General features: G+C 36.1%; 2 protein-coding genes across 4 annotated transcripts; one reads left to right on the forward strand and one right to left on the reverse strand.

The window, feature by feature from the left end:
* The first annotated feature begins 7,616 nt into the window (after positions 1-7,616).
* On the forward strand, positions 7,617-15,927 carry LOC120070310 (protein STRUBBELIG-RECEPTOR FAMILY 6-like). Of its 3 annotated transcripts, XM_090317602.1 has the most exons (18): positions 7,617-7,926; positions 8,481-8,617; positions 8,683-8,818; positions 9,779-9,911; positions 9,993-10,064; positions 10,160-10,225; positions 10,301-10,372; positions 10,491-10,562; positions 10,954-11,025; positions 11,109-11,174; positions 11,249-11,311; positions 11,403-11,719; positions 13,575-13,870; positions 14,089-14,360; positions 14,658-14,790; positions 14,978-15,114; positions 15,210-15,366; positions 15,484-15,927. In XM_090317602.1, exons 3-18 carry the CDS (start codon positions 8,716-8,718, stop codon positions 15,631-15,633), a joined length of 2,181 nt encoding a protein of 726 aa, XP_090173728.1. In that variant the 5' UTR covers positions 7,617-7,926; positions 8,481-8,617; positions 8,683-8,715; the 3' UTR covers positions 15,634-15,927. The 3 variants fall into 3 exon arrangements, with proteins under 3 accessions (XP_090173728.1, XP_090173731.1, XP_038878160.1); XM_090317605.1 differs by lacking the exon at positions 8,481-8,617 and having other exon boundaries at positions 7,739-7,926; XM_039022232.2 differs by lacking the exons at positions 7,617-7,926; positions 8,481-8,617 and having other exon boundaries at positions 8,661-8,818; positions 10,010-10,064.
* A 281-nt stretch (positions 15,928-16,208) lies between these two features.
* Positions 16,209-18,970, reverse strand: LOC120070311 (O-fucosyltransferase 36-like). The gene is made up of 3 exons (XM_039022233.2): positions 17,436-18,970; positions 16,981-17,230; positions 16,209-16,581 (listed from the first exon to the last, which is right to left on the reverse strand). The coding sequence occupies exons 1-3, from the start codon at positions 18,737-18,739 to the stop codon at positions 16,405-16,407; spliced, it is 1,731 nt and encodes a 576-aa protein (XP_038878161.1). The 5' UTR covers positions 18,740-18,970; the 3' UTR covers positions 16,209-16,404.
* Positions 18,971-26,983: the final 8,013 nt, after the last annotated feature.

Here is a 26,983-nt window from a genome sequence, read left to right on the forward strand (position 1 = left end):
GAAGCTTCACCTGATGAACAAGAATCAGAAGCTAAGCTTGCGTTAGAATACAAGGACACCAACCTTGTGGACCTTAACCTACCCCTTCAACCCTTAAGCCTTTCCAATCTCACATCTTCTATTAATAAACCAATTGACCCAAGTCCCCACGATGAAATACAAAGTGATCAAATTGGCGAAACAAAAAGTCCTCAGCTTTCACTTTCTCGCTCTCCCTTACCACCTACCTTTGATCCCTCAACAATCATCTACGAACTAACTGGGTTCGGAACAAGCAACATCCACACCACTAACAACCTAGTTGGTCATGCATCAACCGCTCCAGCCTAACACACCTACACCTCCTACAAGCCAACATGGATGAGCTTAAACAGTTCATCCAAGCACAAATTAGACCCCTAGTTGTACCATGGAAGCCTTTCACATGCACTTGGCGACTTTGCTAGGCAAAAACATTGTTCTAAGGGATTACATGCATCACCAGACGTAGAGAAGTCAAGACCAGTTCAATTTTCAATGCAATATATCAACCAAGTCTTGATGGAAATGTTCGCCCTACCTTTGTTGCCACAACACTTAACAAATCCATTTAGGATTCATGGATGAAGACCATGCACCTGAACACAAGGACGACGCTCCTGCCTCGTAAATAAATTTGGGGGTGTTGGCCTTTTGATTTCATTATCATCTTTCTTATAATTTTTGTATGTGTTTGTCTACGTTAAAATTTCATATGTACATCTTTGCCAATGAATGAAATTTATGTTGGTTTACAGAAACATACAGCGAAAGAAAACAGGATCATTAAGCATTCTAATTCCTCAATTTTGACACCAAATTAAGCATGTTCATGGGGTATCAAGAGGATTTCATTACATACCTTTGAAGATCCTCTTCAAACTCGAAATTCAATTGCAATCTTCTCCAATTATTATTGTGGACCATCACTAGAGCTTTTCTACTATTCTCTAGGTTGAGTTGTGGGACTCAAAACAAACCTAAACGTAGGGAAACTGAAAGAGAGGTTTTCAGGTTTTTTAGCTTATTGAAGAACAACTTCTTCAACCTTCAAAACTCGACAATTTAGCAATAGTATGTCCTTTTTCACTCAATCAAGAGTGATTTTATTACATGACTCTCATGCAAACTGATCACTTGAAGTGATTCTAGCTACTCCTTGAATTTGATAGTAGAATTATGTGTAAGAAAGTGATTAACCTTCTTGCTTGAAAGTAGGAAAATCCCACATTGGGATTTTTCTCAATTTTCAATTTCCCTTTTGATTTTGAAATTGATTTTCAAAATCAAAACTTTTTCCAATTTTAATTCTTTAATTAAAATTGAAATTTTATTAATTTTACAAGAAACAATTCAATAATCAAATTTTCTATAAAATTAATAATTAATTAAATTATTTAATTGATTCTATTAATTTAATATCAAATATTAAATTAATTTCTCACCAAATCCATCACCATGAATCCCCATTCACGAAATTAATATTTAAATCATATTTATATATTAATCGATTCTCCAATTACGTTTAATTTCAAAATTAAACGTATAATTATATCACATATAATTACTAATTCCCTTAATTCGAATTTGAATGTTTCAAATTAACTTATCACGCTATTCTAAGGCTAATTCCGTTTGTGAACTAGTAGGGTAACCTAATGAACCTACAGATCATGGGCTCCAACGGTCCGAGACTAATTGGTTAAACTCTTTACACCGAATTAACTCCCATTCGTTAACTATCGGGTTACTCCACTAAAGCCCAGTAGTTGTACTCTCCTCACTGTAGATATGTTGTGTCCACTCGATATAACCATAGTTAGTAAGTTAATCTTTCACAGATTGTTCGTTTAACGGTTGGGTCAAATGACTGTTTTACCCCCAAATTACCTCTTGTTCCTTAAGTTCCATTGATCCTCTAATGAATATTTGTTTGTGATCCAATCAATAAATAGAATCCCTCTCGGGCCAATAAGAGGGTGGGACCCCTTGTCTAAGACCCAAAATCAACATTTAAGAGAACAACCTTTCTACTATTTCTGAAAGCAGGTAGGAGTGAATTCCATCTTACATTCTATGTCCCCAGCTATCTACCTGGTCTTACCCTTGAAATAGGAAGCTTATTAAGCCGACCCTATTGAGCCAACCCTTGCCCATGCAAATCTAAGAATAATCTTGAATAAATAGAAGTTCATAGTTAGCTCAGGATTAAAGTCAAGTTACATAGGTCATCATTTTGAAATAGTCAATCTTAAATAGTAAACAACATTATAAAGTAAGAGTGATTTATTTTTTGGTCTAATCTTATGCAAACTCATTGCACAGGATGCCCCTTCACTTCTCATGCCACCACATGAACGAATTCAGATCACTTCATTTGTAGCAATTTACAACTCCTTGTAACAATTATAGAGTGGGTAGCATCCGATAATGTTACTAGAATAAGACACCCAATCTTATTCGTATACTAAGATCATTTTGACTATTTACTCGAACCTAATCCACTCTTATGTCTCCATGTAAAGTTTAAGTACTCATGTAATAGTCATGGATCTTTTAGTTTATTGGATTTATTTCTAAAACGAAATAAGCAATTCATATATTCAATAACAACTTTATCAACTTACAGAATGAGTTTATTGTTTACAAACCACGAGTTTTAGGACGTAAAACCCAACAATTTACAACATTTTAATCCATGTGTTTGTCTTTAATATTCCTCTTATCCTTCCTTTATTGCTTTTGTGTCTTGTGTCGTGCTTTGATACCTCAATGATAACACTAAAGTCTAAAAACGTCATCAAATGAAACATATTTTTTATTTTCCATGCGTGCAAGCCTCACTTCAAACCTTCTTTTGAAATTTCTAAATCATTTTTATAGTTCTTTTTTAGTAATGAGGACTTTATTGACCTCTAAAATTTAAGGGTGGGGAGGTTTGAGTTGATGTGTTCTCGAGTTTGCAAAAATCATCATAAGTTCATTAAATTTTGGACATAATAACAAAACTCCACTACCAACGCACAGAGGAAAACCCAACTTAATATGAGTTAAGATTGAGAATGGTACATACTCATAGTTGGATGTCCGTATGACACCCGTGGGGTAAGCCAAAACGAAAGTAAATAACCAGGATCAATGCATCCCAAACTCCGCTATCTAAGCCAATGAAGAAAACACAATACTTAATAAGAGTTTAGTCGTAAAGGGCACTTGCTCGTAGTTGGATATCTGTATGACACCCACGGGGGTAAGCCAAAATAAAGGTGAGTTACTTGAATCGATGTATGGGTTATCCTCTAAAAATAAAAATAAAAACTTGTTTTTGTAAGGATTTTTGCAACAAAAAATAAAAACCTTCCATTGCATTACTGAACTTGAAACCTGGAAATGTTTTAGAAAGCAAAAGAATTTATGAAGAATCTGCTTGCCGCATAAAAAATCAAGTATATTTCTTTGGGAAGGGAACAAAATCATATTTTAAACTCCAATCTCAAACACTTATAGGTTAAAGGACATGATGAGAGGTGGAGCTAGTGCGTTAAGACCATAATAGTATGCAAGGAATTATTTTTGGAATGTTCGAGGATGAACATTTTCAAAATTTGGGGGTGTGATAACTTGTAGAAATACAAGTTATTGTTCTTTCAAAGTTAGAATAATTAGGATTAATAGTGTTGTAAATGCACTCTTGTTAAAGGAAAAAGACATGAAATTATATACATACGATAAATTCATACATAAGTATCCTTTAAGTAAAAAAAATACTTCACTAACACTATAATGCAAGAATCAGAAAAGTCTACTAAGTGTCACAAATAAGGCCAATTTAAGGGGTATACGTCCTAACTACTTGACGCATGGAAGATACATTCGACTTGTGCAATCTACGTCAAGTCATCAACTTGCAGGCATGGGCATCTGACTGACGACATCTAACTGAAGCAAAGTGGCAAGCGACTATCTCAGGGTATGGAATTTCATACAATCACATCATCAAGTGGCTAAGTGATTGCATATATAAAGAGAAGCTACCTGAAAAAGAGAAAGAGTTAGAAAATCAGACAGTAGACAGTTAGCAAAATAGTTAGTCTTCACCTCTGCCATTTACAAGCAAAGAATAAGAAGGACGATTACCATCTTCCACCGTTGATAAAGAGGTGCTACCGAGAGAAGCTCGAGAGAAAAATTTGAAACAGATAAATAATATGCAACGAAAGTATCAAGGATCCATAAGTATTCAAATTCACTAATTTTGATAAAAACTAAAACATGCTTTTCTAAAAAGTGGGTTTTAAGATCATACTTTTGAAGAACTCTCCAAGAAAATGAGTGTACAACAGCAGTCTTCAATTGATATTATCGTGAACCACCTCAAAGCCTTCCCTACTATCCTCTTGGAGCTTTAGGCAGAGTTGTGGGACTCAAGAACAGCTTGAAGAAGTGAAGAATCAAGAAGAACTCACAACAGCCGGACAAAGAGGACAGTCTCTTCTCACATAATTTTTCTCTAAAAAATTATGCATTCCATATCTCTCAAATGAGTCAAATCTTCTTTATTTATCGTAGATGAACATGAAAAGAAGTGAAGTGCATAGCTTGCAGCTCATGCTTGGAGAATCAATGAAGAGAGGATATTGACGTTTGTGTGAGCATGAAGATGAAGGTAATGGAAAAAACTCATTCTCCATTTTATGCAACATGCAAAATGAATTTTCATTTTTCTTTTAAAACATAAAATGATTTTAAAACCATTTTAATTGAAAATTTATTTTCTTAAATTAATTTCATAAATTAATTTCATAAATTAATTTAATATCAAATATTTAAATAATTTTTGCACAATAATCATCTTCATATATTTAAATCATATTTAAATATATATTCTCTTGTTTCGTTTAATTTGAACATTTCAAATTAATTTCTCAAGCTACTCTAAAACTTATCCATTTACGACCTAGTAGGGGGACCTCGCGGATCTACAGATCATGGGCTCCAACGATTCGAGATTAATCGGCTAAACTCATTAGTCTGATCTAACCTCAATTCGTTAACTAATGGGACACTCCACTATAGCCCATAGTTGAACTCCCCTCACTGTAGATATATTATGTCCACTTAATAACCATAATCAGTAAGTCGATCATTCACAGGTTGTTCATAATCACAGCTAGGTCAAAAACACCGTTTTACCCCTATGAATACATCTTGTTCCCTAAGTTCCTACTGATCATCTGGAACAATTCTGATTCATAATCTCTATGAATCAAATCCTTTCTCTATCATGAGAAGGTGGGACCCCAATTGTTCAAGACCTGGAGTCAGTACTTAAGAGAACAACCTATCTGCTAACCCTAAATAGGGTCGGAGTAAATTCCATTTTGCAAGGCTATGTCCCTAGCTATTCATCCGGTCTTATCCCCAAAATGGTAAGCTTATTGAGTAGTGCTGTTGGACTACTCTCACTGTTTGCAGATCAAAGGATAATCCCGAACAAATAGGAGTTTATAGCTAGCTTAAGATTAAGATCGAGCTAACCTAGGTTATATAATAAATGAAATAGTCAGTTTTAACAGTAAACGATCGTTTATATAGAAAAGTGACTATTTTCGTGGTCTAGTCTATATGCAAACTCATTGCATATGATGGCCCACTCTCATGTCTCAACATGAACGATTTGTGGATCACATCGTTTGTAGTACCTTACAACTTCTTATAACAACTATAGAGTGAGCCGCATCCAATAGTGTTATCAGGATGAGATACCTAATTTCATCCATATACTTATTAGACTATTTAGGCTATATACTGTCAACTTGATCCTGTTTATGTCACTATATAAAGCAACATTCAGATTATAGTCAAGGATGCGTTTATTGGATTTTCATAATAAGATGCAAAATCAACAAGTCATTACTATTGATGAAATAGAATGTTTAACACGAATTGCGAGTTCTATGACATTTCTGACAACATCTCCTTTAACTCCTTCACAAAGTTAGCTAAAACAAGCATTAAAAACAAGCCAAAAAGGATAAGAGATTGAACTCTGCGGCTTGACTTCTTCATTTTTCCTCACATTCTTATTTACCACTACACTGATTGAACTAAGTATTTGTATCAAACTTATATCTTTAATTCAATCTCATTTTCGACCATTCTCCACATCTCCATCTGTTTATTTTCTAAGTTATTTGTGTTTGAGAACTTTCTGGCTTGATGAATGCATAGAATTCATGCTTGAATCTACTTGATTAGTTGATTGAAGTGAGTTAAGTCACTCGAGAGAGTAATTAATTGTTGAATGCATCAAGTTTGGGTGTGAAGTAATTTTAGAGAAAAACTATTCATGCCTTTTATCTGTTCTTTGCAACTAACGCATGCACCCTAGAGATAGGATTAAGTGTGTTATTACATCAAGAGATGTTGGACATAAATTAAGGATAGATTTCCAACGTATCACATATACACTTTGATTTAGTAGACATCCATACCACCTCCATACTCATTGTCATTGCACTCATATAGGCTTGTTGTTCCCCCTAGGAAATCGACGCATACGACCTACGCATAAGTCATTCATCCATACCCATTTTTACCTCTATAAACTCTTATATCCTCTTGCATGCGTGCCAATAGTTAGTGTAAATATCCAACAACTATCAAGTAATTAGGAACCTTCTGCAACAGATTCAAAGGCCAACCCTACGTTAGTAACTCTAGAATCCTTGCATTTGACCTTGGACTTACTAGGAAACTTAGGCTAGATTTATACTTGGGTCTAGCTTAATAAGACTTGTACGCATTAGTAAGGTGTGCACACATACCATCAGTTCAATGCATAGCATGTTCTCATCATCTACCATCACAATCATTCATTCTCATCATCATTCATCATTATTGAGAATAGGAGGTGAACACTTCATTTTTTACTTAAAAGAAAAATAATAATTTATTTTTTTAAAAAAAAATTGTTTGTCACATCACAAATTTTAAGAGCAATGATAAAGTGCAAGTTATGCCGCATCCAACCCTAGTAATTCTCATTTTTTTACTTTTTATTTATTCTTTTTCTAATATTTTGTATATTTGGGCTTTTATAGATTTGTTTATTTGGGTTCATTTATAGATTTATTTATATAATTTTATATAATGACACAAAAAGTTTAGGAGAAGAAATCATTTTAAAAAATGAAATTGTCACTCAACAAGTTTATATCGGTTGTAGCTTGGACTGCCCCCTAAATTTTCTAAATTTTAATGTACAATGTTTCCGAATTTGTATCAAAATACAACGAGGAGCAGTCAGCCTCATCCAATAATTTTCCATCATATTGAGATATGGATTCATGGTTGCCATTCGACCACCGACGGGAAGAAGTAGGGGCCGCGAAATACGTAGGCGTGGGCTCCTTCCAATTTCCAAGCTTTGTGCTTTCTGTAGCAAAGCTGTTTGTGAAAATGCCGCAGAGGCAGACCCCACTCCCAAGTTGTCGTGGAGCGCAACTCTTGCGAGCTCGTGATTACCCACCACATCACCTACACTTAGCCCCATCATCGGCCCACCATTATTTGTCTTCTTTTTCTCTCTTCTGATTGCCCCTTTCATTTTCCAATTTTTCTTGGGTTTTACTCACCATCACCGACACTACCATTTTTCAGCAACTCTTTTCACAAGCTGAGTATTGTAAATTAAAAACTTTCAATCTTCGCAAAAGAAGAGAAAAAAAAGTAGTCTTCATTGATAGTAATGATCCTTCAGTTCGTTGTATCTTTGAAAAAAGGGGCTCATTATTTTATCTATCTATATCTTGACACTCCCCATCCCCAAGATCCTGTTATTTCGCTGTATTGATTCCAACTTGTAATTTTTCCAAATCCAAATGTCTCATTGAAAGCAGCAGTGAGGTAAAATGAAAGCAAACACTAGTTCTGACACTGCTGTTCTGCTGCCTCTTAAGAGTCCCACCATTCGTCCGGATTTCAGCCCTTTTGTTGGGCTTTGCCTTTGATTTTGATTTTGACCCCTTCAGATATTCCCAGTCTGCTTTGTGGAGCTTGGTGCTGGCTATATTGGTCTATGCGTCTCAAATGAAATTAGAGTTTAAATCAGCTGCCTGCTTTTTTATTTTTCATTCTGAAATGGGAGTTTAATTGTTGAGAAATAAGAGTTCTTCCATTAATTGTTTGGACTTGCTTAGGAAATGTGTTTGAAAGCTATTTAAAACTTCGCTGTTAATTATTTGTACTTAACTAATTGCATACATCTTTTGTTTTATCTTTTAAGTTGTAAACACTAGAGCTGGTAATCCTCCTCGAATGTCTGTTTCTTGTGATTATTTATTTCCAATATCCTCCCCATCAGAATCGATGGTAGAATTAAAATATTCCACCAACCATGACTGTATTCGCTTTTTCTATTCACGAAAAAGTAACACATTGCAAAAATCAAATTACCCCAGAGAGAGAGAGAGAACGAGAGAGACAAAATAAGTGGCAACAGTGGCAAAGGAGAGAGCTTTCCAAGGCCTTGGATACTATCTGACAAGTCCTGTCTGCCAGAGCAATAAAGAAACATTTTTCCCATTCTTAAAAAAGGGTAAGGAGTAGAAATAAAAGAGAGAAGAAAAAAAGAGGAAGCTGATTTGCTTTCTGCTTTTTCAGGCAGAGGGGGAGAGGAGCTAGTGACAGAGAGAAATGGTGAAGATGTGGAGTTGGAGAGAGCCGTTGCTGCTAATCAGTATCTGCATTTTGGGATGGAGGGTCAGTTTTATCAATGGAGCTACGGATCCAGGAGATGGTCAGTACCTGACTTTATTTCTATCTTGTTTCTCTGCTTAGTTCTCGTGCCATTCGAAGTTCCTTCTTTTACATTAGCTTTCAGGCACTTCTTTTCTTCTTCGTCTATCCTCAGCTCCTCAATGTCCTGCCCTGTATACTGGAAAGTAACCTGGATGTTTCTTACATACATTTTTTTCATTCAGACTTTAGTTTCTACATCAGAAGACCCCCCCTTAAGAGGAAAAATGACTTTACAACTTTTCACAGTAACAAGGGTTCTAGTTCAAAGAATGTTGCTTCTATTGCTATTAGAGATCTCAAGATATGAAGAACTTTCTTCCTCCGGTGCTATGAGTTTCTTCAAGACCGGTGGTTTTTTGTAGAGTAAGCGAAATGACTACTTGCCATGCCACAACTTTCAGCCTATAGGAATGTGATAGTACTTGGAGATGCCTTATTTTGGATTTTGGTTAGAATACTATCTCAGTAGACCTTGTTACTGCAGAAAAACAATGAATATTGAGCAAGAACACCACCTCGTACCCATTTGTTGTAGGGTAAAGTGATCACCTTAAATGACCGTATGTGTACTTTATCCAGCGCTGGAGCTGCAGAAACTTTTGCTAAAATATATGGATGAAGAAACCTGCCCCCCCTACCCTCCCCCTAAGACTGACTTTGTATCTGCTTCTTGGCTGTAACCTGAACAAAGTAACTTGTCTATTCGATGTTAAAGACATCATTATGCATTGTTGCTTCAAAAGTGATATTTTGGAATCTTTATATTTTAGCAAGTGTGTTGAACCTAAATCAGGGAATGTAAAAATTCATGGCATCTTAAATTATTGTATGAACTGTAATGCAACTTATCCTATACTCGCGGAAGATATACCCGTTGGAAAGTTATTGTAAGCATCATTTGCACGCACGCTCAGTTACTAATACACATGATATCTTACTACTTACATTATTTATGCAGTCTCGGCTCTAAATGCCATGTACAATAGTTTAAACTCGCCTCCAGTTCTAACACAATGGAGTTCAAGTGGTGGAGATCCATGTGGACAAATTTGGAAAGGCATTACTTGCTTAGGTTCACGGGTCACAGAAATGTATCTCTCGCTTGCCCTGTTAGATATCATTTTAAGCAAATTAACATTTCTGTGGTGGACTTATCTATATAATTTTTTTAGTTCATTGTCTGGTTTAGGACTTTCTGGATCACTGGGATACCAGCTCTCAAGTTTGACATCTCTAAGTAATCTGTAAGATCTATGATCGTGTTTATCAAATGGATATAAATTATCTTTCTTAATCACTATTTGTTATATGAACAATTATCAATAAATGCAATTTGCAGAGATGTGAGTAACAACAATCTTGGACCTGACATACCTTATCAACTCCCTCAAAACTTGCAAAAACTGTATGCTTCTATTGTTGTTTATTCTGACAAAGTTATATTTTCATTTCAATTTATAAAATTAATTTATTTCTGCAGAAACCTTGGATGGAATAACTTCAGCGGAAGCATCCCCTATTCTATTTCTCAAATGAGTTCGCTTATTTCCTTGTTAGAAACTTTCCGAGTCTTTATTTTTTTTAATTATTTTCTTTCCGTTTAGGCATTCTACCTGCATGGCGAAGCTATTCTGTTTTCTTCCCCCTCACCTCCTGAATTGGAATTGTAGGAACATGAGCCACAATCAGCTTCAGAATCAAGTGAATGATATGTTCTGGAAGCTTTCTTCCCTGGCCATGTTGTGAGTTCTCATTTTATCGTCAATTCAGATGAATTTAACTAAATATCTGATCGCTATCCTTCTTTTTGTGCCTTTCTGTTGGTCCTTTTGGTAATAGCATTACTGGATTTTTCTGAAGCCTTTTACATTAACAAATACCTATAAAGGATTAAATTATATTTCATAGTTTTTTTACCACTCGGTTAAATTTATCACTTCCTTCTATTTCATTTCTCAGGCATGGATGATATTTTCCCATTGTTCACCAAAGTTTCCTTTTCTAAAGTTCTCTCGAAAAGCCTTTCCGACAGTAATTAGCTTCAGTTAAAACAAATGAACTAACATTCATCTTGATATTGTAGCTGGTTCTTTTTGAATTCAAACTGTCAATAACTTCCTTTTCCTTCTTCAGGGATGTCTCTTTCAATTTTCTGTCAGGTGCCCTCCCCCAGAGTTTTAGCAACCTTACCAGTCTGAACGCTATGTGAGTATTACATAATTACTTAGTGTGGATAAAAAATGTAGTTAATGCTGATCCTCCATGTTTTTCCATCTAAATTTATGCAGGTTTCTGCAAAACAACCAATTCAGTGGCACTATTGATGTTCTTGCAAATCTTCCGCTACAAAATTTGTGTGTATTCTTATATGACTACTTTTTAGTAGGAACTTAGCACGTACAAACAACTTATATTGCATTCTTCTCAGGAATGTCGAGAACAACCATTTTACTGGGTGGGTTCCTGAACGATTGAAGAATATAAATATTCAGTGAGTACCTGACCAACATTATTATCTTCTCTAAGATATTTTGTTTAACTAAATGTTCTAGTACAATTGAACTTGAGCAACTTTATGACAGGGAGGGTGGCAATTCTTGGAGCTTTGGGCTTGCACCCCCACCTCCGCCTGGGACACCTCCAGCAAACCAAAATTACAGATATCACAAGGCTGGGAACAATTTCAGCCCACTGAGTAGTGATGCTACTGGTGGAGGTAGCAATAGATCAGGAATGAGTGGTGGTACCATTGCTGGAATTCTTATATCTGTGCTAGTGGTAGGAGCAGTACTAGCATATCTCCTTGTAAAGAGAAGACTCAAGAGGTCGTCCACAGACATAGAAAAGCAAAAGCATGGGAACTGGCCTAGCGTATCTCCTGCTTCAAATGAAGTGCAAGGTAACCATGTTCAACTGATTCCTTATTAATTGGGAAGTATGCATTTTATAATTATTTGATCAATGTATTTTGTTTTCTAGTTTTTCCAAGGCTTTCGAGTACTTTTCCCTTGTACATATTTAGTTTCTGCAAATTTGAACTGAATGGACACTCTCTCCATGTTAGAGTATTGATATAAAATTAAATTTACCTTCATCCATCAGTCCCATCCACCTAAGCTTTTGGGTCAATTGATGATTTTACATGGTATAACAGTAGGTCTTGTATTCAAACCCCTGTAATGTTATTTCCTCCCCAATTAATGTTGATGTCCACTTGTTGGATCTTCTATATATTTAAGCTCACAAGTTGGGTGTTAGAGTGTTGATATAATATTAAATTTACCTTCATCCATCAACTTAAGTTTTTGGATCAATCGGTGATTTAACCCTCTACGAAAAGGCTTGTGCTCTTCCCCACCTTGTTGCTGTAATAATTTGTTTGCTATTTTCATATGTTGCACCAACGTCTAATAATTCTCTCTTTTGCACATGCTCTTTTTACATCCCGTCATTTCTCAAGTTGTGTCCAATGTACCCCGTCCACGCTCTACCTATGCCTTTTCTTTAATGCTATGATTTTCTTTTTCGTTCATTCCGGGAGGGGGGAATGGTAGATAACTAATTTTATCGGTGATGCGCATGAGGGAGGTAAATAAAAAACCACACACCTTAGATAACCAAATAGGTGGCAGTGCCTGCAAGGGAGACTCTGCAAGAACAAAGAGCCCGGTTCTTATGATTTCCCCTTAAATTCTTTAAGAATTGTAGGAACATCCTCAAATACGATATCAACTTTTGGGTAGATCCTTGAGAGCTAACACTAACACCCCGATTCCTCCCTCTTTCCATACCTTTATGCTCTTTCTTCTGATGCCCACAAGCCCAGACCTCAATTATGAAGGAAAGAGCTCTCAACTTGGAACCTCAACTTTAAAGGAACGTCATGAAAGAGGAATATATGGATTGGCTCTCCCTTATGGGTCATATTGAAGCATGTTCCCCCAATTACCTGTTTTCTTGGACATGGCCTATGGACCCTTCGGGCTGTTTCACTTGATCGGTGTGGTCTTTGCAGACAAAATTTAGAATCACAAGGCCACATCTTTTGTCCACGGTCAATTTACTACTGTGGATGGGCCCCACCACTCAATAACATAATTATCTTCAACCTTCTCTCCCTATCTCTTAACCATCCTTTCAATAAAATCAAATTTTTTTGGCTAAACATCATTAGAAGCTTCTTATGGAATACTTGGTAGGAAGCCTCAGAATCTTGGTGGATTGAAAGAAGCTATAGCTACCATTACCTAACTAATCGCATCCTTCTTATAGCTGTCTTTTGGTGTAAGCTTAGCAATATATTTTATAACTAAACTGATATATGAGCTAATTGATGGGCCTTTCTGTAATGCTAATTAGCCTCCGCTTCCATGAAGGCTCTCCTCTTTCTGTATGTTTCATTGATTTAATGAAACTCTATTTCCTTTGGCACAAAATAAAATTGTTGGCAATGCATACGAGAGAGGGAGGGAAAAGAAACCACAAACACACACTCTAGACCAAAATTGTTTGTAATGCCTAGTTTCCAATTAATTGCATTTTGAGTTCACTGTTGATTACCCTATATTGATGTTGTATCCATTCTATCTCTTCTTTTCAATGAATAATGAAGTGGAATTCGTCAAACTGAAGTTATGTAACTCTATGAGAACTTTTGAACTTTTGAGTCAAATGCAATTCAACATCTTCAGTGTCAATGTTATTGGCCTGCCTTTCAAGTTCGTATTCTGACGAAATAAAAATTCTTTTGAAAGATACATTGGCAGAGATGAAGCTTGTTCATACTTCATCCTCATTTGATGCAAAAGAATTGGATTCTCCTGCTTCAGTCAATCTTAAACCCCCACCTATTGATCGTCATAAATCATTCGATGACAATGATACATCAAAGGTTCCTGAGGTGAAGAAGACCAATGTCACCACTCCGATAAGTGTGAAATCATATTCAATTGCAGATCTGCAAATGGCTACAGGTAGTTTCAATGTAGAAAACCTTCTTGGTGAGGGGTCGCTTGGACGCGTTTATCGGGCTCAATTCAACAATGGGAAGGTACTTTTAACCCTTTTTTTCCCATCTAAAGTTCAGCAGAATAATGAGTTCGTTTAGTGTCTATCTGTGATCTATCTGATGTGAGTTTTTAGATCAATTTGATATGCTAGTTCAATCTGACTTTAAGCATTCTTGAATTAATTTTATATTGAACAACTACTAGCAAGCAAGAACAAAACCCAACTTGATCAATTGTTCTCCTCTTGGCAATGATACAGGTTCTTGCCGTGAAGAAAATAGATTCAGCTGCCTTCCCTAGAGAATTGTTGGAAAATTTCACAGAGATCGTTGCTAATGTATCTCAGTTGCATCATCCTAATGTAACCGAGCTAATGGGTTATTGCTCGGAGCATGGCCAGCATTTGCTACTGTATGAGTTCCATAAGAATGGCTCACTACATGACTTCTTGCACATATCAGATGAATATAGTAAGCCACTGACTTGGAACTCACGTGTCAAGATTGCTTTGGGGACGGCCCGTGCTTTAGAGTAAGTTCAAGGTTATTTGTTTCTCTGCGATAATGTTATGAGGTGATTTCTAGCAATTTGGCAATCGATGCTTATTCAAATTTTAGTACTACTACTATCATTACATTTTGATATGCTTACAATTCCCAAGATGCATATGTATACTTCTAAAAGTAAAACTGGAAACTTAAAAATGCAAAGCTTTAAGGTCAAACCGTACCATACAATTTGAGGTTCTCAATTAATCACAACCTTGTTAGACATAAATTTATTTATATTTGTTATTCAACCACCTGAAGTTGCAGAGAACTTTTGTAGGTACCTACATGAAGTTTGTGCACCGTCAATTGTTCACAGAAATATTAAGTCAGCCAATATCTTACTAGATGCTGAAATTAACCCTCATCTCTCCGATTGTGGCCTGTCTAGCTTTATAAACAATCTAGATCAGGTGAACTTCTCAAAACTTTTCTACAAGTTATTTACTTTGTATTTTTTTGTGATCATTAGTCAATAGACTCTGCGTGTGCACTCGACCAAAGTTGATGCACCAAGTTGCATAATGTGTAATGAATTTATTGGAAAGGCATCGAATAGGTCCATTTATAAATTTCTATGAATTTTTGTCGAACATTCAGGCATTAGATCAGCAGGTAGGATCTGGGTACAGTGCTCCTGAGGTTACCATGTCTGGTCAATATACATTAAAAAGTGACGTATATAGCTTTGGAGTGGTGATGTTGGAACTTCTAAGTGGACGTAAGCCATTTGATAGGTAAAATAGGCACATTCAAATCCTCAAATTAAAGAGTAATTAGTTTGTTTAGTCTTTTTTTTAAAAAAATTTTTTTTAATCACATTTCACTGCAGTTCAAGGCTAAGAGCTGAGCAATCCTTGGTTCGATGGGCTACGCCTCAGCTCCATGATATTGACGCCTTGACGAAAATGGTTGATCCTGCACTTAAAGGGCTCTACCCAGTCAAGTCTCTCTCAAGATTTGCAGACGTTGTAGCTCTTTGTGTCCAGGTACTGAGCCTTAAATTAAAAAATTTTACTTCAAACTACCAGTTAAGAAGCACAGAAAGCTTATTCAGCCTTCATCAATCAGCTAAATGAAAGTTAAATAATGTTTTTTTATGGCAGCCCGAGCCTGAATTCAGACCACCCATGTCAGAGGTGGTGGAAGCATTGGTTCGGCTTGTGCAGAGATCCAACATGAGCAGAAGAACATTTGGAAGTGATCATGGATCATCTTTTAGAACTGATGATCTTGATGCACGCGAGACAACTTAACTGGCTTCTCACCACAAACAAATTTCTCTTCTTTGAGCAATCTACGGCGAAGGAATGCTTAATCATTTGCATCAAAGACACGATGTTATTAGAACTTCATGCAGATACACCCCTTCATAGACAGAAGCATGATAATGTTTTGTGTTTTACGTTCACATTGCTTTTCAAGCTTTATGCTATATAGTTTATCGTAAGTGAACCCTGGTGGTGCAATCAATGAAAACTAAGCACAGATATTCTAGGACCCACTTCGCTTAATAGAAGCATCTTACTGCAAAGATCTTATTTACTCAATCACAGGCTTCCCTACTAGAAATAATGTGGATTATACAGTAGCATGTCATGTAAAGTTAAATGTTTTCGGGTAGGGTACAAGGACGACTGATGCAGATCTTACTGGCCATTCCACTGTATACATCTTCGTATGGGGCATAATTTTTGGTTTCCAATAGATTACGTGTACAAGTTGATATTCATGGACCTTGTCCTGATTGGCCAATTTGATTGCACCGCCTGCTTTAGTGTTAAAGGAAATGAAAAGGGAAAGATAAATCTCGCAATTTCTCGCAAGACAATTACTGCAAAGGAAAGTATCTCTCTATATATACACTGATTACAGCCGTGAACATCTTATTAAACGAGGGACTTGATACATGGAAAAGAATTCGTGCAAACTTGCCCAGGTGCCATATCATACAGTAGACTAAATCCAGATCAAGCCTAAAAAAGGATAAGAGTGACAGTTTCTATACATCATCGAATTTCTACATATCATTCATTTTCTGAAATGAAATTTGGTTCCTCGCCCTGGCAAAGGTACTCATCACACAGAGATGCAGTGCCCCAGTCCTTCCGTAGCCGCAAAATGTCCTCTGTGAATGTCGACCCAGATGCACCGATAAATGTGCTAGACATAGCACAGATTGTCTTGTCGAGCATGGCTTCAACCTACACAATGAAAATTAGCTCATTAGAGTTGAGCTCGGGATGCTGAATGAATTGAACAATCAGATAGATAAAACCAACATCTAAACTTGATCATGAACAGACCTTAATTATAAATTAGGAAGTTATCATGTGAATTATATGGGAAATACTACTCCACACCACACAACTCAATTCGATTATTCAATCTTCATGCGTGTATGTAGGACTTTGAACACGAGTCACACAGCACAATGCTGAAAGAACTGGAGCATCATCAACACACTAACTCTAAACTCTGCTAGTTATTGCACATAAAATATCGATATTGATAATAACAAAAAGGTTGAGTATTAAAATAACTTGTTATCCTATAAAACCAAGGTGTCTGTAAAAGAAAAAACTAGAGACTTTTTGGCTGACCTGAGAGTCTCCCTCAATCCCATGTCTGTATAACAAGGCATCCCATTTTTCAGCTGAATTACGAGGAGGCCTTTTAACAAGAGGTATGGGCTTCCCATTCAACACAAGTAGTGACTGTAGCAACCCATGTTCACTCTCTGCTGCATCTGTGGAAAGATAAATGACTGGCACATTCGCCCTCTCAACCATTCGAATTATGCAATCTGCTGCTTGAGGAATGGGGTAAAAGCAGCTTGGTTGCTTTGCATTACTGGAAGACAGAAAATTTCATTACCAACTTTGATATAAAATCTCCCTATGAAAAAGACTAACTTGCAAAGTACTTCAAACAACAAGAAACATTGATACCGTTTGTTAACATTGTACGTCAAAAGAAACTAGTAATGCAGCCATCTAGAAGAACACAGACTCGAACAATATAGTTTGAACAAACTTATTGATTGTAAATGTATTACCAGAACTTCAAAAAACCGTGTCGTCGAAAATGGAGTGCAATATAATTTTTTCCTAGGAATGTTTGAATAAATCGCTGGGCTGTCAGCTTGATAAGACGACTTGGTTCTATCAAAGTTTGGCATTTGTGAGCGATCGGACCTCCTGGTTGATTCACCCACTCTTGCTCTACATTAGCAAAGAAAATATCTCCTACAGCTACAACATCGTCATTGGAAGAGAACTTGGATTCAATGTCTGAAACTGTCTTCCTATTGGGCTTCTTAGTATCTTCATTCCAAGCAGATTCAAGCTTGCCCATAGAGACCCCTAAGTTCTTCAACTTACTAATATGTTCACCATCCACATAACAAGGATCTGGTTTTGAAAAGTAACAGATGAACCGATCAATGTGCAAGTGGTGCTTCTTAATCTCAGAAAACTCTTCAAAAGAGATGACAACTTTTCTACCCAAGCACGTATTAATATGATCAATGTCAATCACCCTACTGAACTGATAATCAACTTTATGACTAGGAATGACTAAAATTCTGTTGAGAATAGCAGCGAAGAACATATGCTTCTCCAAACAGATCAAATGGTTAGACATTTGCCCCGAGGTGCATATAGCGAACAAAAACTTGTTCGATTTTGGCTTCCACTCAATTGTTCGTCTGTCGGACAATTTCTGGTCCATCTTTCTACATCTATCAAGGGCGAAGGTCCCCATGGTACGAGCAACACCAATTTCGTCTGATAAGTTACCAGACCGATGGGGGGACAGAAGAACGTTTTGGATCTCTTTGTTCAAAGTAATTTGCTTCAATATAGCAGATTTGAGATCTTCCGTGAATGCGTATCCTGAGGCTGAATTTGCACTCAAATTATTAGTAGGGGTCGAATTGAAAGTTGAGTTAGATTGAAGGAGGAAGGTGTGATTCCAAAGATCGAAAAAACCCAGTTGTTGTTGCCGCAACAAATACAAAGCTCTCAACTCCGATTCCCTCATTCGGTCACTGAGGGAATCGGAACTTTTGAGGGAGGAAGAGATACTAGTAGAGAAGAGACTCCGGATATCGGCAGAGAAAAACAAAACGAGAATACATAGAGGGAGGGCAGCCACTAAAAGGTAGTAGTACCTCTTGTCAAATGCAAATTTGGGAACGGAGAATGGAAATCTGTGAATGGGAGGGCGAAAATGGCGATCGATGTCAATGTCGAAGGATGTGGAGCGAGTGCGAGGAGAAGGGACGCGCTTGATGTCATTGTGTTCGACAAGGCTTTGGCGATCGTCTTCTTCGTCGGAGGAGGAATCAGATCTATCCATTACCTTCTCCAGTGCTTCCGCTTGGTTCCTTGGATCGTTGTTCAGTAGAGTTTTGTTGGACAAATTTCAATGGAAGTCCACACAGTCTTGTGTTGGACTGTGTCGACGAGACGGTGACTTAGCGAGAAAGATGGAAAGAAATACAAAGCCCAACGATGAAGGAATATCATCAAATCAAAATCCGTCGGTGAATGAAATTGACACCCCATCGCCTCTCACCAATCAACTTTTAACTCTCGCCTTATGCTTAATATATACGCTGTTTTTTTTTTTTTTTTTTTAAAATAATAATAATAATAATTTATTTTACAATTTTTCCTTTGAGCAAAATACAATTTTGTTGATGGTATATACGACTTGGATTGGGTTGGATTGCTGAGATTTTTTTGAACCAACCTAAACATTTATTTAAAAAAGTTTCATTTAAACAAAAATTTGGGTTGGTTAGGTTGGCTATCGAATGATTCGAATAGGTTCATTAACTCAACCCAACACTTGAAATTGGGGTTAGGTTGGGTTGTTAGATTATTTATTTTTTTTTTATTTATTGAATTTTTTATTAACTTAAAATATTTAAATTTGTGAACAACACATATTAATGACTAAAATTTTATAAAACTAAAATTAAACATCAAACAAAGATATCTATTACAAACTTCAAACAAACATCACAAAATATATATGAGTTATAATATTTATAAATTATAATATATATTTTTTAGGGATAACAACACAAAATACTCTAATAAAGACCCTATATTTTAATTATGTCAATCTTTTCTATTATTTTCACAAATGTCTAACTACATTGATTAATTACACAAAAATTAGGATCTAATTACCTTTTAATCCCCAACCTACAATTATACTTCTTGTGGTGGACGACTAAAAATAAAAAATACATTTATAGTATACTTTTCCATATTTATGAAGTATTTTTAATGTTGGAGAGAGATAATACATTTATTATATTCTATTAATTATTTGAGATTTATTCTCATTTTCAATTAAAGAGAAAAATGCATTTAATATGATTTTATTTTTCATTAAATGCATTTAGACGTATCAGTAACTAGTTTTTCTAATGGATTCATAGTTATTTTAAATATACCTTAGAACATTGTTTTAGATGTTTGCAAATTTTCCAACTACCATTATATAAATCAGAATTGTCTCAATGTTCAACATAAATCCCAACATATATCGTAAATCTCTTTTTATACTATAGTATGTATAATCCAATAGATCAAGATTTAAAAACAGCTCCCTAATAGAAGTGTAATTGAAAATTAATTCAACAATTTCAATATACCAAGTATATTAATCATTCAACGTTCAACATAAATCATAGTATATATCATACATTTCATTTATATCCAATATATATCAGAAATTCAATTTAATTAGTCATAAATCCCAATAAACCCCATTTAAACTTTTGTTGGAGTATATCAACACGCAATAGAAGCAACAAGAATCAATAAGCACTCATTAATTTTGGCAATAACTAAAGCATGCTCAAACTATAGCAAGAGGGTTTCAAGCCATACATTTGTAGAACTTCTTGAAATCTTGATTCACAACTGCAAACTTCTCTAAATCTTGTTGTAGACCATCTCAAGATCTTCTCACTGTTCTCTTAGAGCTTTAGATTGAGTTGTGGGACTCAAAATAAGCTTGAACAAAAGGAACTTAGAAAAGAGCTCACTGCTTCAACCCACTTGAAGAACAACTTTTTCAATACAATTTTTTAGCAAAAATTCTATAGATGCATACTCCAATTCCACTCCAATCTTTTCAATATAGACCTTCATGCAAAGCATGCTTGGAGTTATTGAAGTCAAATGAAATGGGTGTTGTGTGAGTAAGTTGAAGTTGTAATGGGAAAGACCAACATTCCATTTTAGTGTTTTTCTAACTTTTCCAATTTTTACCAAATGATTTAAAAATCAATTTGATTTCAAAAATTGTAAATATTATAATTTTACAAAATTGATTTCATAAATTAATTTTTCTAATAAAATTAATAAATAATTATTTAAACAATTTAAACAATTCTAATTAATTTAATATCAAATATTAAATTAATTTTACACAAATCCACCTTCATATATTTAATCATATTTAAATATTTATTAATTCTTCTATTTCGTTTAATTCTTAAAATTAAACATGTAATTATGTCTCATATAATTACTAATTCCTTTAATTCTAATCTGAACGTTTCAAATTAACTTATCACGCTACTCTAAAGCTAATCCATTTACGAGCTAGTAGGGGAACCTCGCAGATCTACAGATCATGGGCTCCAACGATCCAAGATTAATTGACTAAACTCATTATACCGGATTAACCCCTATTCGTTAACTAATGGGTCACTCCACTAAAGTCTATAGTTGAATTCCCCTCACTGTAGATATATTATGTCCACATGATTTAACCATAATTAGTAAGTCGACCTTTCACAGGTTGTTCGTAATAATGGTCGGGTCAAATGTTTGTTTTGTCCCTGAGATTACGTCTTATTCCTTAAGTTTCTACTGAACCTCTAATGAACAAATGGTTTGTGATCCAGTCACTAAACCAAAACTCTCTCAACTCAGTGAGAGGGTGGGGCCCCTTGTTCAAGACCTGGATTTAGTACTTGAGAGAACAGCTTTTCTCCTATCCCAAATCGGGTAGGTGCGAATTCCGTCATGCACCCTATGTCCCCAACTATCTATTCAGTCTTACCCCTGAAATGGGAGACTTATTGAGCTGGTGCTGTTGAGCCAACCCTCACTTATGCAAATCTAAGGATAATCTCGAATAAACAGGAGTTCATAGTTAGCTCAGGATTAAGATCGAGTTATCTAGGTCATCTAAGTGAAATAATCAATCTCATATAGTAAACAATGTTATAAAGTAAGAGTGACTTATTTCTTGGTCCGATCTTATGCAAACCCATTTTATAGGACGCCCCCACTCCTCATGTCATAACATGTACGAATTAGGATCACTTCGCTTGTACCACTTTACAACTCTTTATAACAACTACATAGTAGGCCGCATCCAATAGTATTACCAAAATAAGGTACCCAACCTTAATCATGTACTATAGATCGTTTTGCTATTTACTCGAACTTGATCAATCTTTATGTCTCTACATAAAGTTCAAGTATTCATATAATAACCATGGATCTTATTTTATTGAATTTAGACTTTTATGTATGTAATTTATAAAATCAATAATAAGTTTATTGACTATAAAAAAAATGTTTATCTTTTTACAAATTGCGAGTTTTAGGACATAAAACCTAACAACTTTAAATGTATTTATTATATATTATTAATTAGTTGAGATTTTTTACCATTTGAAATTAATGTGATTTTTTGTCACCAAGTTTGACTTCAAACATAAATATATATGTTCTCTGATATATGTATTCGTACATACCTTTGTTTATTTGAAAATATAGAATATATGATATTATTGTGATATAAATGAAACTTATGATATATTGTGATATATTGTGGTATATTGAAGTTGTTAAATTAATTTTGAATTCACTTATGTTAGGGAGTTGTTAAATTTTGATTTATTGAGATTATATATACTATGATATAAAAGAAATTACGATATATACTGTAATTTATGTTAAACATTGAATCAATTTCTAATTTGTATATTGTAGTATATTTTATATATTGGTTAAAACATTTGCAAACATCTAAAACAATGTTCTAAGATATATTTAAAATAACCATGAATTTATCAGAAAAATCAGTTGCTTGATCCGTCAAATATGTTACATGAAAAATAGAATCATATTAAATGCATTTTCTCTCTCTATTTAAAAATGGAAAGAAATCTCAAATTATTAATAGAAAATAATAAATACATTTTCTCTCTCTAATATAAAAGACGTTTCGTAAATATGAAAAGGTATATAATAAATGCATGTGAAAAAGTATATAATAAATACACTTTCTCTCTCTAATTTTCTATCTCCAGCCGCCCACTACAAGGGGTACTTTTGTTCGAAAATAATATTAAATCCCTATATAAAAATATCTGAATATTTAGACATTTATGAAAATAAATTTTCAAAAGAGATTAAATCTATAAAAATCCCTATTTTCTAATAATATTAGAAACTCAGGTTAGTTGGCTTGGGTCAACCCGAATTTTTAAATGTGTAATCCGGACCCAACCCAACCCGAAAAAACATAAAAAAAATCAACCCAACCCAACTCTTACAGTGTGGGTTAGTTGGGTTGGGTAGTCCAGGTTGTTTGGATTGTCGGGTCATTTGAATACCCTCACTTGAAGTTGGTTGATTATTACAAAAATGATGTGACAATGACTTTGATTGTGATCATTTGAGTGGAAAATAGTGCTCACATTTTAATTGACAAGGGAAGAAGAAAATTCTAAGTGTTGAAATAGAGTTCTTGGGTAATACTATTGGGATTTTGGCTAAGTGGAAGCCAAAGTGGTCATGCATTGGGATTTTGATGCATTGGTGCATGAGGCCTTGTGGGTAGAAGTCATGCTCAATGGAGTTTAGTAAATCGCATGGTAGGCGTGGAAGAAGAGGTTGATTTTTAGGCTAAGTGTTGCCTGAGTAGGGTGTCATGCATTAGCATGGATGATGCACTAGTCAAAGGTCATAAAAGGTTAGTTGGTTGGATTATGCATGCGACAAGGCAAGGCCTTAGGCAATGGGCTGTGAAGCGCTAGCCTTAGGCTAGGCAATGGGCATGGCCAACGATGGCAAAGGCCCATGAGTTGAAGGGGTGTCTTAGGCGATGGCAAGTGTAAGTGAGCAAAGCTAGGTGATGCTTTAGGCACAAGGCATGCCAAGGCATGTGTTAGCCGAGAAGGCATGCAACCAAAGGAGTATGCGATGGTCTTGAGACATGCGGCCAAAGGGATTACACGAGTGTGGGCGCAAGACGCTGAGCACAAGGCACTGGATATGCATTGAGGCGTGTGGCTACAAGCTATGTGATACTACTAAGGCTATGCGATGCTAAGGCCGATGGGTAAGTCAATGCCAAGACTGATGGGCTAGCGATGAGGTTTGCTATGCGTTAGAAGGGTTGAGCCATGCGTTGAGTCTATGCGAGGTTAAGTAAGGGATATGGCAAGGGAGGTTAAGTGTTGGCATTAGACTAACGATGAGTAAGAAAGATGCATGATGGACGCATGGGGTGGTTATTGAAGCAACCATGCGACCAATTTAGGACCTATGCGTTGAGATTGAACATTCTTGGTGTTAAGAAACAAAATGACAACAAGCTAAGTTAGGTGACTCAACCAAATGAAATCTTGGCCAAACCAAGTAGGAGGTGGACGTATACATGTATAGGATAAAGAAGTGGAAGACACCTCAAAGTAGGAGGTGGCATGGAAGTAGGTGGTGGCACAATGAGATGAAGACACTCCAAAAGTTCATAAGGAGGAGGTGTCATGCGTTGGTTATAATAGATGATGACAAGGATGATTTAGAGAGCCTATAAATACCCCAAGGCTTTCATTCCACCGCACAACTCAAAAATCCTCCAAAAAAGAGCTTAAGAGAGGGGAGGGAGACTAACTAGGCATTGAGCAAGGACCAATAGGTGTCCAAAATGTTGTATGGGCATTGAAGATCATCCTCCAGGCATTGGAAGGAATTCTCACAGTGTGCAGTCATAAATATTGTTGCACGAAATTCAAACAAGGATTGTTCTCAAACAACTACTTTGCAAATTGGGTGATTCTTGAGCCAAAATCTCAGGAATTGAGTGTATTTTATGAATGAGGACTACTGTAAAGAAATTCAAAGAGAAGGATCATCAAAATTAAAGAAACCCGAGAAGTATTCAGGATTTCTAAGACAAGTTAAGCAAGGTAGAGGGCAATAATGCAATAAAAGGGTTGGTAACTGTTGCAGTCACACTTCCTTCTAAGTTAAGAGGGTAATCTGGGAGGTGTCACATCCCCTCCCAGGCCTTGTCCCCCAGACCCGAAAGAAGATGTGAGGATAGCTGACACCACCTTTATGATATCAACTGCCTAACTTTCATCACTACAGATAGCTAATATGTATGAATCTTAATTAATTTTTATGAACAATTACAAAGGTTCATACTATTACATGATATTAGCTTTAACAATCCTAAAAACTTTCAAAGATAACCCAATCCGAGTCTCGCTTTGTGAGAGAGTAGCAATTCCAGACCTTGGGTGGCTTTTCCTAGAACGTCCTACTTCTCCTACCTGGGGGGGGGGGGGGGGGGGGGAGGGATAAAACAATGGAAAACGTGAGCTAACAAAGCCAGTGAGTGGCACATCTTAAATGAAAATAAGTTTCGTCTTAAGAAATTATTTTTGGGAAACCAATTTTACACTCAAGCAATCATCACATATAAGGATGTAACCCTCCAAGCCTGGTAGCTGGATATCCCTGGCATGATCATATATTTCCCTGGGTATTCCCATGAATTTCCGATATGAATGATGTGGAAACAATCTCAATACCCTTATAGTTTGTCAAATGTGCACATGTTGACAATATCCCGTTAGACGTGCTATAGACACGCTAAAAATTTTCCAGGATACAATCCCAGTTTTCAATGTAAATCACAAGCAAAATAACAAGAATCACATCAACCAATAAAATCCAGAAAAATACATTTCTTGATCATGCCTATTTTCCAAACTTTACACATATATATAATTCAAACATATGAAAATAATTAAAACCATTCACGGTCTTCTTGTTATTTTCTCAGGAATTCTCCTAGAACAACTCTTGATCCGGATTCCTTGAATTCCACTTCTTTTCAAAGAAATCCCAATTTAGTCCAAAGTTCCTCCAATAATTCCATTTTAGTCTTAAAAATAATCTAAAAGTAAAATAATCAGCTTACCCTCTTCAAAATACCCAAAAACAAGCCTAACTTTCCAAACACAACTTATTGAGGTTATTTTGTAGGCTAATGGGTTCTGTGGCGAAGGGCTGGGCATTATAACATGTAGACGGGCGCTACTGGGCGTCAGGCCTCACATAGGGTGGGTGTGACACAGCGCTTGGCTAGCATGGTGTTAGGTGATCGCGTGCACAGGCCTGGGCAGTGTGACACGCGCAAGCGTGCGCTAAGGCGCTCGGCCGCATAGTCATGCATGCTGACGAGCGTCCGCACGCCTGGCAAGAGGTGTCCATGTGTGCCTAGCGATGAGTGTCCATGCACTGTGCGATAGAATTGGGGCGCGCGTGTATGTGCTGGGCGTCAGGTCGATAGCACTGGCGCCTGCCCCCTATGCGTCTGACTGGCTTTCTTTCTTCCAATGCAGATTCCTCCCTCTTCACAACTTCAAACTTAATGGCAGCTTAGGGTCACCAACTACACTCTCTTTTTGACACTCTCACACTAATGCACTTAATTTGCATGAGTAATTTGTGAGAACTAACTCTCCCAAGTTGTCCTATTTATGCTCGTCCAAAGTCACCCAATTCTTGACACCTCCACCTTCTTGCATGTTTCTCCTTGCATTGCCCAAAGGATCTCATTGAAGGGAACCTTGAGCTGAAGCGGAATCGTCCCAATTCCCATTTTTATAGAATGAATTTTTTTACATGAAAGAAAAATAAAATACACATTTATATAAATTACATCATTCTTAAAAAAAGAGTTTAGAAACTTTTACTTTTGAAGACAGGTCTTCAAGAATCCCTCGAACTAGAAATAGGCACTACCACGATGGCAACCTCAGTATTCTCAGATAGAGAACCCAAGAGTAGTGGCCTCTCGCTATTTCGGAATGAGGGAATGGATTGGGCGAAAAAAGGAGGATGAAGAATTTTGATTGTTCTCTGAGAAAATCTTACACACAAAACGTTTCTGTCCTTTTTTTTTTTTTTAATGAAGAAGGAGACTCCCTCCTATCATAAGCCAAATATCACCAACCACCCAGTTGTTGGGGTTGATGCCCTAAATTCTCGTGTCCTATATTTTGTAAACAGTTTGTACGAACGTTTGTGTAGTTAATATATGATATTTACTTCACATCTTATATTTTTGCTCAGTTGCTTGTTTTATTTGCTTTACCACAAACCAATAAACATAAAATCCCTGGTTATCTGTATGTGACTCAAACATGTATGTGGTGACATACAAGTGGATCATGTCTTGAGTGATAACCAAAATGGTCTGTAGTATATGGATATATGAGGGAAACCTTATCCTGGTAATGCTACGGATGCGGCCCTCTTT

This window comes from Benincasa hispida, chromosome 1, assembly GCF_027475165.1.
Source record: "Benincasa hispida cultivar pf3 chromosome 1, pf3_genome.v1.1, whole genome shotgun sequence".
Taxonomy (NCBI): domain Eukaryota; kingdom Viridiplantae; phylum Streptophyta; class Magnoliopsida; order Cucurbitales; family Cucurbitaceae; genus Benincasa; species Benincasa hispida.

Coding starts and splice junctions, on each gene's coding strand:
- LOC120070310 (XM_090317602.1), top strand. CDS start 8,716: ATGGTGAAGATGTGGAGTTGGAGAGAGCCGTTGCTGCTAATCAGTATC. Junction 10,226..10,300: donor CCTCAAAACTTGCAAAAACT/GTATGCTTCTAT, acceptor TTATTTCTGCAG/AAACCTTGGATGGAATAACT. Junction 11,312..11,402: donor TTGAAGAATATAAATATTCA/GTGAGTACCTGA, acceptor ACTTTATGACAG/GGAGGGTGGCAATTCTTGGA.
- LOC120070311 (XM_039022233.2), bottom strand. CDS start 18,739: ATGGATAGATCTGATTCCTCCTCCGACGAAGAAGACGATCGCCAAAGC. Junction 17,231..17,435: donor CACGGTTTTTTGAAGTTCTG/GTAATACATTTA, acceptor TCTGTCTTCCAG/TAATGCAAAGCAACCAAGCT. Junction 16,582..16,980: donor GGATTGAGGGAGACTCTCAG/GTCAGCCAAAAA, acceptor TTCATTGTGTAG/GTTGAAGCCATGCTCGACAA.